The 13,013-nt window shown below is 45.6% G+C and overlaps 1 protein-coding gene across 1 annotated transcript; it reads left to right on the forward strand.

The window, feature by feature from the left end:
* The first annotated feature begins 1,749 nt into the window (after positions 1 to 1,749).
* On the forward strand, positions 1,750 to 11,172 carry spint1a (serine peptidase inhibitor, Kunitz type 1 a). Its single transcript, XM_062469987.1, has 11 exons — positions 1,750 to 1,900; positions 2,119 to 2,573; positions 3,970 to 4,127; positions 4,316 to 4,457; positions 7,315 to 7,485; positions 7,676 to 7,720; positions 7,825 to 7,956; positions 8,112 to 8,162; positions 8,318 to 8,488; positions 8,879 to 8,938; positions 10,141 to 11,172. Exons 2-11 carry the CDS (start codon positions 2,165 to 2,167, stop codon positions 10,320 to 10,322), a joined length of 1,521 nt encoding a protein of 506 aa, XP_062325971.1. The 5' UTR covers positions 1,750 to 1,900; positions 2,119 to 2,164; the 3' UTR covers positions 10,323 to 11,172.
* Positions 11,173 to 13,013: the final 1,841 nt, after the last annotated feature.

Below are 13,013 nucleotides of genomic sequence, written 5' to 3' on the forward strand. Positions count from 1 at the left end.
AAGAGCATAGGTCAACTGGATAGTGATAATACAAGGAACGAGGGAAAAGGGCAACGGAAATACTGGGCCAGTTACAGTAACACTCACTGAGGTTCATACTGCCCAGTTACAGTAACACTCACTGAGGTTCATACTGCCCAGTTACAGTAACACTCACTGAGGTTAATACTGACAGATGCATCTATGCTCTTTGGACCTTTTATAGTTTCATATTGAGCTGAATGAATAAAATAATATTTAGAAAATAAATAAACCAATTTTGAGATGGAATTGGTGAACAGTGGCTGCTCTTTCCAACGTAGTCTTCTTGTTTTGAATGCAGCATCACTGTGTGGTGGTCTCTGTTATTCCACTCATTACTATGAGAGATGACTTCACTGCTGAGTGTAAGATACCCTTCTTACCATTTATAACAACTCTTATCAGGTGTACGTTCAATAAGCCTTGAAGTCAAATTAGCATCCTCTATTACACCTCCATAAATCATGCATGAGCAGGATAAAGTGAGGGCAAATCCTGTTTATGAGAATTCATGCTTAAGGAAACACGTTTGGCTACATCCAGCGCTAAGACAAAGTCAAATATCGGCTTTTGGCAAATAGAGACTTGCACCCCTTGTAGCACTCAGAGCCAAACTCGTAAACTACAACAAGAGGGCCAACAATGGTAAGAACTACAACCAGAGTTTCCACAGATCAGGTGGCGATACGAACAATGCTGTTTTTGTTTTGGCAGTGTGTGTCGATCAGCTGTAGACGTCCCTGCCAGCCTGCTGAAGCACCGTCTGTTACCAACACTCAATTATTAAGCACCTTTGCCAGCTCACCTTTCCAGGCAAACAAATTCATTCATCCCGTCCCCTGATACTGAGTTCTGCACCATCACACAGACTGTGAGAGATAGCAGGGACCAGGGCTGGCCACCTCCCTCCACCTCCCTCCACACCCCTCCACACCCTCCACCTCCCTTCCCCAGTGTGTGTGTGTGTGTGTGTGTGTGTGTGTGTGTGTGTGTGTGTGTGTGTGTGTGTGTGTGTGTGTGTGTGTGTGTGTGTGTGTGAAATTACTAACGTCTGGACTAGCCAGAATGAGGGTCTCTTTTCTGAAGTAAATTTCTACATTATTGACGGTATGGAAAACACCCTTGCCGTGCTCCTGTAAACCAACGCGAGACTGCCACCTTGTGGTTGAAAACAGAATTGGCAAATATATGGTGTAGAGAAGAAGCCATGACAAAGATGCTAATATTTTTTGTAATGCAAACTTTACATCTTTATTTATCTAAAATAATGTTTTATGCTAAGAACGAAGAAACCTAAATATTTGAATAGTCTCATGCCTACCAGTTATTTTAGTCAGCCAAACTCTATATCAAGCACACAAACTGTTCTCAAAATTGCACCATTAACGTCGTAAAACAATAGCTAATTTATACATAAATACAATTGATCATGCTATTTATAAATACGGGATTTTTGAGAGGCTACATCTGACCAATATTACAGCATACCCTTATTGATTTTTTTATAGTCTACTCTTTAATAGTCTACTCCATACAGTAAATTTACACCACTTATTTAAGATCTATTCCTATATGTTGAATGTATGCACCTTCCTGCCAAAGTAAATTCCTTGTCTGTGCAAACTTTCATCACCATTTCTGATTCTGATTCTAATGAATAAGAGTGGCACTTTTCCTGCGAATTGAGTCATCACATCCGACGTAGACTGCTGGGGTAGAATTACACTTCCTGTATCTCTCACAGGTAACTCACTGGTCGAGAGAGACACACCTAAAGAGGAAATAGAAAACCATTCCTAGCGTTAATTTAGAATCTATGAAGACTTGTAGGCCTACATTTAGGTAACTCCTAATTGTTTGTATTAAACTGGAACTGGAGGTAAGTAACCACCTAAGTGTTTGGTTGTTTGACAACATTATACGAATTTGTTTCTACTTCTCAAGATTTCGATATGACGACTTGTGAAACTAAATTAATCGGTGTACATGTGTTTTGATACTTGCCTTTTCTTAAAACAAGTAAAGAAACTCACTTTTGTAGATTTTATTCTGTCCCAAACCTTCTTGAAATACCATTTCATTTTTTAACTATTTCAGATACCAGTGGAATATCTTTGTGGATTTGTTGTTTTGGATTTGTACTATGACTTATTTTCCAATTGGATTATCAGCAGCCTTTGTATTGCTTCAGTTATTTTTTCTTGGCTGTTCGGAGGCCCAGGATTTCGGGGAACAATGTCTAGAAAAATACAAGAAGGGTCGTGAGAATTTTATTCTCGACGCAGACGACTCAGTCAACGACGGTGCGACATTTATCGCCTCACCAAAAGTTCAGCGCTACAAGGATTGCGTCCGTTCCTGTTGTAAAGACCCGAAGTGCAATGTTGCATTCATGGAAACTGCCGGGGAGGAGGGTCTTATCAAGTCGTGTTTTCTCTTTGATTGCCTATACAAGAAGGAATACGTCTGTCGATTCGTCAAGAAGACTGGATACATAAGCTACATCCTAGACACCGTTTATGAGAGTCACCTCGCAGATAAAGTGCCACCCAGTAAGATATTTATTCATACCAAAAATTATGTTGATCCACGTTCATGGAATACACATTATCCACAACCAAACCTACACCTGGAACATAAGCAGTGTGAAAAGGGAAAGTTATTTTCTGAACTGTTTTGTTGTCAGACAGACACACTCCTGTCTTTTACAGCGTTCAGTTTCAGCTCCTAAACAGAGGAAGGGGAGGGAGGGGGAGGGAGGGAGGGGGAATGTGTGAGAAAACAGTTCTCTCGGGAGTTTATGGTTTGGAAAATAATGAACAAAAGTCCTATCCAGTTTAGCAGTGCAGTGTTCAGAATGCCTGGTACACAATGCATGGTATTGTATTGTACTAGCAGCCTTATGTCCCCACAGGTATTTATCATGTCGTCTGTACAATCTCACGCTATCTAGCTTCATGCATCAAACTTCTCTCGTAAGCTTGTCATATCCCTAACATCATCACATGTCATATCCCTAACATCATCACATCACATGTCATATCCCTAACATCGTCACATGTCATATCCCTAACATCATCACATGTCATATCCCTAACATCATCACGTCATATCCCTAACATCATCACATGCCATATCCCTAACATCATCACATGCCATATCCCTAACATCATCACATGCCATATCCCTAACATCATCACATGTCATATCCCTAACATCGTCACATGCCATATCCCTAACATCATCACATGTCATATCCCTAACATCGTCACATGTCATATCCCTAACATCATCACATGTCATATCCCTAACATCGTCACATGTCATATCCCTAACATCGTCACATGTCATATCCCTAACATCGTCACATGTCATATCCCTAACATCGTCACATGTCATATCCCTAACATCGTCACATGTCATATCCCTAACATCATCACATGTCATATCCCTAACATCATCACATGTCATATCCCTAACATTGTCACATGTCATATCCCTAACATCGTCACATGTCATATCCCTAACATCGTCACATGTCATATCCCTAACATCGTCACATGTCATATCCCTAACATCGTCACATGTCATATCCCTAACATCATCACATGTCATATCCCTAACATCATCACATGTCATATCCCTAACATCATCACATGTCATATCCCTAACATCATCACATGTCATATCCCTAACATCATCACATGTCATATCCCTAACATCATCACATGTCATATCCCTAACATCGTCACATGTCATATCCCTAACATCATCACATGTCATATCCCTAACATCGTCACATGTCATATCCCTAACATCGTCACATGTCATATCCCTAACATCGTCACATGTCATATCCCTAACATCATCACATGTCATATCCCTAACATCGTCACATGTCATATCCCTAACATCATCACATCATGCTGTGTGTTGTTCCTCCCCCAGATGAGGATGATCTCCCCCCCCTGGCAGACGCGGGGCAGGACCGCGTGGTCCAGCCTCAGGACACGCTGATTCTCAACGGGGTCAAGAGCAAAGACGACAAAGCTCTGACCTCCTTCGAGTGGCACCAGGAGGCCGGGGACTCTGCTGCCGTCATGGAGGTAGGGGTTACCTTATGCCTGTTAAGAACTTTTAAGCTCTAGACTGACAAATCAGCTGTATGCATACTCTGATAGTGTGTAACCCATCATGGAAAAACACCCCTCGAAACATTAAACTTCAACCATTAAGGGCTCCAAAGTTCTGACTCAAAGGTCAACTAATTCTTTCCTATTTCCTTCTTTGGTAGAAAACCAGCTTTAATGATGAAATCTCTGTGTCCAACCTGACGCCTGGGATGTACAAGTTCAAGCTGACTGTCACAGACTCGAGCGGGCAGACAGATTCCACAGTGGTGACAGTCCTGGTGCTGACTCCAGAGCAGTCTGAAGGTGAGTTTGGTGAGAGGGCTGCGTTCCTCAACCAGACAACAGCACTGTATGCTGGGTAAGTTGGGATGTTATGGGTGACAGTGGCTTCAGATTTAGCTGTGTCTGCATCAGTCAGCCCACAAGAACACTGTCAGCAGGGAAATGAGAAACCACAGATGTTTAGTTTGCTAAAGGCCGAACACTGCCCATTTCTTGTCACATTTTAATTCAGATGCTGATTTACATGTACTGTTTAGCTGAAATATGAATTGTAAAAACTTACAGCAATGGCGGTCAAAGGATTCTGTTCGTCCTGTTTATCACGGCAACCCCGCCCCTGACGCAAGCGGTTCTTAATACGGACCATTCACAGCCAAGGGGAATCCGTAAAATCGCTCTGGATAAGAGCGTCTGATAAATGACTAAATGTAAAATGACGGACGGACAGACGGATAGTCAGGAAAATCAGGAGGTGCACGTAGAGCTCTCCGAGGGGCTCGGAGAGGGCACGGAGAGGGAATTCCTCGTCGGAGAGGGCGTTCCCTGTGTCCGTCTCCGTAAAAACGGAGAAGTATAAATTGGCCCTAGTCTCTTGCATCCTGTCTCGTTCTAATGTGAGACCGTTCTGGTGTATGGGTCCCAGGCACTAACTCCAGGTATTAGGGTTTGTCCCTAGCATAAAGCTGGACAATGAACTTTCTCTTGATATTATATTTATTAAAGTGAGCATGATGCCCTTTCTGTAGTGAGTGTAAGATGAAGAAGAGTATCATCCTCATGTATTATGTGACTCACCTTGAGTCACAGCCAAGTTATTTCTGTCCTCGGGCTTGTTTATGTTTCTGTGACACATCTGAAAGTGATCTCTCACCTTTTGAAGTAACATATGAAGCAGCGCTGCCAGCAGATGCTGCTCGATGCCGCTCGATGCTGTGCACCTAAACTCACTGTGAGTGTAAATGAGGCTTTGTGAAAGTTGATGCATGGCAAAATGTGCACATTGTCTCTACAATCTCAAACACATTTTTGATGTGAAGTATTCAGCTGTTACCGGTTTAACTTGTTAAAGTTAGTGTTGATTGCAAAGGGTTTCATTTGAGTACATGACATGGAATTCCCTGGCAGCATTTGCATGAGTTGCTTTAACAAGCATCTCTTCCTACACAGCTTTTCATAATAAAAGGCTGTGATCCTTGTCGCAACAAGTCTCCTTTATTCCTCACTGGATGATGATTGTATCCACATTTGCAGATAAAGACTCACTCATGTCCTAATTACCTTGTTCTGTCTTGTCATACTGGCATGTGAGGATTGAGGTTTGAAACAGTGTGTCTGTTTGGCATTGGTTGCTGTGCCTGAAATCTGAAATATTTCTGAATGAGACACTTCCTGTTTTGGGGTGTAAGACACAAATGTCTTTAAATGTTACCACACCACTTTCAGGTTCTTGATAGCCACACAGCAGGGCTAGACAGGTTAGCTGTTAACGACAGACAGTATGGGTAGCGCCACACAGGAATGCTAACCTGTCACAACAAGGCTAACCAGGTGAGCATCAGACAGCATGGCTAGCGCCACACAGGAATGCTAACCTGTCATCCCAAGGCTAACCAGGTGAGGATAACCAGGTGAGCGTCAGACTGGGAGGAGACGGCAGAAGGGCAGGGTCAGGAAGCTCGGTGCAGTTACTTGAGTGGTGCTTTCAGGGTTAGTCCAGCTGACCTGAGGACTTTGTCTGGAACAGGAATAGAGTCAAGTTGTGGTTGTGATTTTCTTTCCTGGCTGCCCTTCCCTCTCTCTCCCCCCCTTCCTTCTCTCCTTCCCCCACAGCCAAACCTGTCTGTCTGGTTTAAGCTTGGGTTTCAGCTTAGAGTGCATATGCACCACTGTTGATCTTAAAGGGGCAGTTGGTGATGCTGTTGAATTATCTCTGTGTTCAGTCTTCATAGCTGGTGGGGCTTCAATGATTTCCTACCTCCTAGACAGAGAAGAGACTTGATCATTCTTTCATTTGGCTTAACTATTAACAAGCCCCTGCTCTGATGAGAGTCAGGAATGTTTCTGAAAGGAGCAAGCTAGGCCCTTCATGCCAGCCCACAACATTTACAGCTCAATTGCCACCTCTTTACATGAATCACAATTGACAAAGGTTTGTGATGGACAATTCAAGTGGGCAGATAGCGCCCCCCCCCTTTCATCCAAGTCACATGGATGTAGTTCCAGTGTAGTCTTAGACATTGCTGGGTATCGGTTTATCTGTGGATGCTTGCTTGTTCACGTATTGTGCTGTTCATTAAGCCGTTACTGATAACATCTGAGATCTGCAGTTCAGAGCTATGAATCACATCATTTTGAAGTGTGCTGGCACATAGGCTCTTCCTGTATCACTTCTGTGTTGTCTCATCTGTTTTCTGACTAACCTGGTCTAAAACTACCCACCCACCACACTGGTTATCTGCACCAGATAAACTAATCTCACTTTCCAAGAAGCTTTTGGCCAAAATTTATTTTGGACCTGTCTCAGTAGACTGTCTACAGACAGTCAGCTCCTCCAGACCACTGCATGTAGCGGTCACTGTATACACGGTGATCATGTGACTTGCTGTGTGATCATGTGACCTGCTGTGTGCTCATGTGACCTGCTGTGTGCTCATGTGACCTGCTGTGTGCTCATGTGACCTGCTGTGTGCTCATGTGACCTGCTGTGTGCTCATGTGACCTGCTGTGTGCTCATGTGACTTGCTGTGTGATCATGTGACCTGCTGTGTGCTCATGTGACCTGCTGTGTGCTCATGTGACCTGCTGTGTGCTCATGTGACCTGCTGTGTGCTCATGTGACCTGCTGTGTGATCATGTGACCTGCTGTGTGCTCCTCCAGACCACTGCATGGTGCCCATGAAGGTGGGCCCCTGCCGCAGCTCCTACCCCAGGTGGCACTACAACGCCGCCTCCAGGAAGTGTGAGTCCTTCACCTTCGGGGGGTGCATGCCTAATGCAAACAACTACATGACCGAGGACGAGTGCAAGAACGCCTGCCGAGGAATGTCTGGTACTACACACACACACACCCTCTGGCTTTACCACACAGACACACACACACACCCTCTGGCTTTACCACACAGACACACACACACACACACTCTGGCTTTACCACACAGACACATTTACTTGGTACTGGCTGTACATTTTGAGAGTGAACTGCATGTTGGTGTGACCTCTGTGTGTTGACCCTGTTGTAGAAAAACACCTTTCTGGTCGCAGTGGGCCTCTACCAGCACCTAAAGGTAAGGCTTCTGTGGAAAACAGAGTGAGTGGAAACACAACCAACTTCACCTTGCCACCACAGTTATTATGGGAAACATTCATGGTGTGTGTGTGTGTGTTGTAGGCGAGATGTGTGGGAAGCCGTGCGAGTCAGGCCAGTTTAACTGCTCCAATGGCTGCTGCTTGGACCCGGGGCTGGAGTGTGACTCTGTGGAGCAGTGTAGCGACGGCTCAGACGAGGCCTCCTGCGAGTACCGTGAGTTACCGGCCACGCAAGCTTACCGGCATGGTTATTTACCTTGTCAAGACTCAACTTCAACTGCAGATGTTTATTTCCAGGTTTCATGTGGTACACCAGTGATGTGTAGTAATGTACAGTTTTTAAACTGCCCTGTTCCCGCTCTTTCTCAGTGAATAACAAGTTTAAGATTCTCCTGCAGATTCCTGTTGATGAACAAAAAGGTGAGAAGGTTTGGCTTGCTGCTTTGGGGCTGTGGTTCCAGGATGACTCTGGCTTTATACCGCTGTGCTGCTTGGAGCTCTGCCTATGGCTACGTTTCTTTTAAGGCAAGGTCGGTTCTTCACATCTTCCTCCTCTCCCTCCTCCTCCTGATCAGTTCGCTGTACGGAAACTCCTGACACAGGCAACTGCAGAGACAGTTTCACCCGATGGTACTACAACCCTCTCCACCAGAAATGCTACCGCTTCAACTACGGCGGTTGCCTAGGCAACGAAAACAGGTTTGATGACAAGGACACGTGCATGAGGACATGCAGGACGGTGACAGGTGAGCACTCACACCTGACAGGTACAGCCTGCAGTGATGCTAGCTGCAAGGGCAGGTCTAGGCCTTCTCTCCTGGGGGGGCATGGGGTGACATGATGCCAACATAAATCATTCAAACATTGTAGTTTAAATAATGCCAATGATGATAGCATTAATATTATTGAATGAAATGTACTATAAAGTGAAAAATATATTTTTTTGCATAGGGAGTTTTGGATGGACAGTCTTTTTTCTTGGCTAGTAGTCGACACCTCTTTGATCCTTCAGCAGCTTAAAAATAAACACGGTGTACCAGGAACTTGCAGAAATTGTGTCGAAACACAAATTATTATTTTGTCTCGAACTATCTTTGAAAAAACAACCCGATCACACATCTCCCACGTGTCTACAGAACAAGACGTCTACTCCAGAAAAGAGGTCTTTGAATACCAGAACGATAAGAACAAGTCAGGTCAGTAGTTCCTGTTGAGTTGCTGTTGCTCTGAAACACACCTCCTACAAGTCAATGTGCTGTCCTTTGTCCTTCAAAATTGAAGTCCTACTGAATTCCAGTCCTCCTTGGACACCCTGACAACTTGACCATTAGAAATCAATTCTTCTGCCTCGAGCTTCTGAGGTCACCGCTGGTCACAGATGTTTTAGTGTTGATGAAGTCGGGCCTTCTCTCAGGACTGATTCTGTCTGCTTCCCCCAGGCCCTGCTGGGTCTAGTGGCCTGTACTGTTCTGCTCCCCCCAGGCCCTGCTGGGTCTAGCAGCCTGTACTGTTCTGCTCCCCCCAGGCCCTGCTGGGTCTAGCAGCCTGTACTGTTCTGCTCCCCCCAGGCCCTGCTGGGTCTAGCAGCCTGTACTGTTCTGCTCCCCCCAGGCCCTGCTGGGTCTAGCAGCCTGTACTGTTCTGCTCCCCCCAGGCCCTGCTGGGTCTAGCAGCCTGTACTGTTCTGCTTCCCCCAGGCCCTGCTTGGTCTAGCAGCCTGTACTGTTCTGCTCCCCCCAGGCCCTGCTGGGTCTAGCAGCCTGTACTGTTCTGCTCCCCCCAGGCCCTGCTGGGTCTAGCAGCCTGTACTATTCTGCTTCCCCCAGGCCCTGCTGGGTCTAGCAGCCTGTACTGTTCTGCAGTCATGAACTACACAATGCTGGAACTGAGCATGCTGGGCCGGCTGTTCATGGACCCGTAAACAGCCAGGTCCCGTGGCCCTGCAGGACGCGGTGCCCTGCAGGACGCGGTGCCCTGCAGGACGCGGTGCCCTGCAGGCCGCGGTGCCCTGCAGGACGCGGTGCCCTGCAGGACGCGGTGCCCTGCAGGACGCGGTGCCCTGCAGGACGCGGTGCCCTGCAGGACGCGGTGCCCTGCAGGACGAGGTGCCCTGCAGGACGAGGTGCCCTGCAGGACGCGGTGCCCTGCAGGACGAGGTGCCCTGCAGGATGCGGTGCCCTGCAGGACGAGGTGCCCTGCAGGACGAGGTGCCCTGCAGGACGAGGTGCCCTGCAGGACGCGGTGCCCTGCAGGAAGAGGTGCCCTGCAGGACGCGGTGCCCTGCAGGACGCGGTGCCCTGCAGGACGAGGTGCCCTGCAGGACGAGGTGCCCTGCAGGACGAGGTGCCCTGCAGGTCCTAACTGATGTTGTGTGTTTGTCCTGTCCTCGTCTCTGCAGTGGTTGCGATCGCGGTGCTGCTGGGCGTGGCCATCTTCATCCTGCTGGGGGTTCTGTGCTACTGCTTCCTGAAGGGGAGGAGTAAGAAGCAGCCCCAGCACCAGAGGCCTGCCGCCTCCCAGGTCACCACCATGGAGGACACACAGAGGCTGGTGTACAACACCACCACCAAGCCTGTCTGACCCCTGACCCCGCAGCAGCGAATGCAGGCTCCCCTCCGCTCCAGAGGAACAGGATCATGGTTCAAACCCAGTTTCCACTCATGTATGTTTGATTTGAGAGACTTTGAGTAGGTTTGATGAACATCAAACCTACTCAAAACGCATAGTTTTCTTTGAGCAAAGTGGCAACGGTTTCTGTTAAATATTAGGCTTTGTGACTCCGTATGTTGTGCTTGTGTTTGGATGCAGTAGAAATCGTGTTGTCGGTCAAGGAGTTTTGCACGTCAGGTTATAGTCATGCAGATGTAGACATGATTCTTGTAAAGTGCTGTAATAATTAACCAACGTCCTGCCATAGTTGCTCGGTAAGTTTTTAAATTTAGTTTAGTTTGAGTTTATCATTGTTTTACTTTGAATGTGTGCTGGTGTACATAATTTACATTTACATTTAGTCATTTAGCAGACGCTCTTATCCAGAGCGACTTACAGTGAGTACAGGGACATTCCCCCGAAGCAAATAGGGTGAAGTGCCCTGCCCAAGGACACAACGTCATTTGACATGGCTGGGAATCGAATTTGGCAACCTTCAGATTACTAGCCCGATTCCCTAACCACTCAGCCACCTGACTCCCATAATGCCCTTTGTCTTAATAGTAAGAGGAAGTAATATTGTATTTTAGAGTTTTATTTTGTAGTTTAATGTGTTATTTGCATTAGAAAACTTGGGGAAAGTAGGTTAAGTTGGGGATATATATATATTCTTTCAACCTTTCTTTTATTTGCTTTTGTATATAGCTGTAAGTTTCATTTAGAGATTCTGTTCAGTTAGAAATCCTCAATTCTTAAATAAATTAGAAAATAACAAACACAATTGGAGTCCTTGTTTCATTATGCAGGATATTCATACAGCTAACATGATGTCATCACATTTGGCTTAATCTTATTCACCTGCCTCACTGCAGGCTATCAAAGGCCATGGTTGTCCTGGTGATCCAGGGGCGTAGGTTTCATCATACATTTTATGTCGTGTGTATTATAAAATGTATGTAAAATGTACACATTTGATACATTTACCCTTTTTGAAAACGGCCAATCTGTCGCGCATACTTCCCCAGTTATAAAAAAAAAAAAAAAAAAAAAACAGGCCCCTGACGTCATCCCAGATCCCTTTTTCCGAAGGGAGGGGTGTGACTGTCTCGAGCAGGCCTGGGGATTGATCCTGCAGTACCGGTACGGAGGCTGCAGGTGCGAAGCAGATTAAGTTGCAGTCCCACGCTCCACCACCAGAGAGACACATTGGGTTACTTTTTACTCACGGTACTGAGGGCTCTTCACCTGTAACCACCATCACGTGCAGCTGATAAATGTAAATAGTCGTAACGGGCATAAAACTTACACAATCGCATTCATTTTGTAAAAAGGTACAGTCCTTTTTTAGCAATAGACGAGACTATTCTGTAATGTAAGCGAATTAAGCATGTCATGTACGAAAGGATTAACTTTCTACATATTTTCAATTTATTTTTGTTTTACTTTGTGAGTGGCTATCGTAACAAGATGGTTTGATGAATTTATTTTGGGGGGGGGGGGGGGGCAGAATGCGCATGAATCATTTCAGGGTTCGTTTGCGCCGTAGTTAGCGTTCTCCAAACAAGCACTGAAGTAGGCGGGCTTTGGCAAGCACTGTTCAGAGTTCGTAGGCTTTCGCAGCTGATTCGCAAGTCAGTAAAGGACAGGACAAGGATTTCAGATCTAGTTGGACAATGTAGAGAAAAGTAACAGAGCAACAGGGATTTAGAAGTAGTCCCTATCTACATTTTTCATCAAGAATAGCGCGGTCGGAGTGTCCTCCAAACTCAAGATTGGGTAAGTGTCTTGCGGCACAATTTGAGGGTAAATTACTAAAATGTATAAAAACTGAACTTATATAGTGTTTAGACAAACGTCCGCCAATACAGAAATGCGTTTTAAGAATATCCAATTTGAACTAATATAACTAAACTTTAGCGTGTTTTCTCAGAATGCTAAACACTTTTAATGTGTGTTTTTTTGTCATTACACTGCCCATCAGTGTCTTCGATCAAGGCCGCAGAGCTGTTAATGTGTGACATTCCTCAGTGTTTAGTCTGCTGAATTCATATTATGGTCAGCCATGTCAAATATGTGGTCCTGCTGTCCAACGTTGAACCGTTAACCCGTGTTAAGTCATAGACAGGTGTTGGCTTTTATTACAATCACAACTGTGAATATTCATGATCCTTCCCGTCTACATCCCAGGTGTGCGTCGCTACTGTACTGTACGGACACATCCTTGTAGATAGTGACCAATATTCTGCTACAAACAACTCTATAGAGCTATGATATTTCCATAGCTAGATCGGGTCTAAGGCTCGAGGCCATGGCGGGGACCGAGTTTCGGGGCAGATAAGTGATGTTTGTTCTAAAAAGTATCACTGTTGACTGAACTTTGATCGGCTTGTGTGACCTGCATCATTGTCGGTGTTTCTTCCTGGAGTGGCCTGGACAGCAGAGTTTAGCAGCTCGACATCCCAAGCTACTGAATCATTCTCCTTAGCCCCCATTATTTATGTGTAATTCATCTTCTTTTATCAGATTTCTTTCACTTGACCTAGCAAACCCAATTGCTTCTGCTAATGGGAGATAGAGTGGGAGAAAGAGAGGAGGTCCTAACGGCAGGCTGTTCATCGTTTT

This window comes from Osmerus eperlanus, chromosome 9, assembly GCF_963692335.1.
Source record: "Osmerus eperlanus chromosome 9, fOsmEpe2.1, whole genome shotgun sequence".
NCBI classification, from domain to species: Eukaryota; Metazoa; Chordata; class Actinopteri; order Osmeriformes; family Osmeridae; genus Osmerus; species Osmerus eperlanus.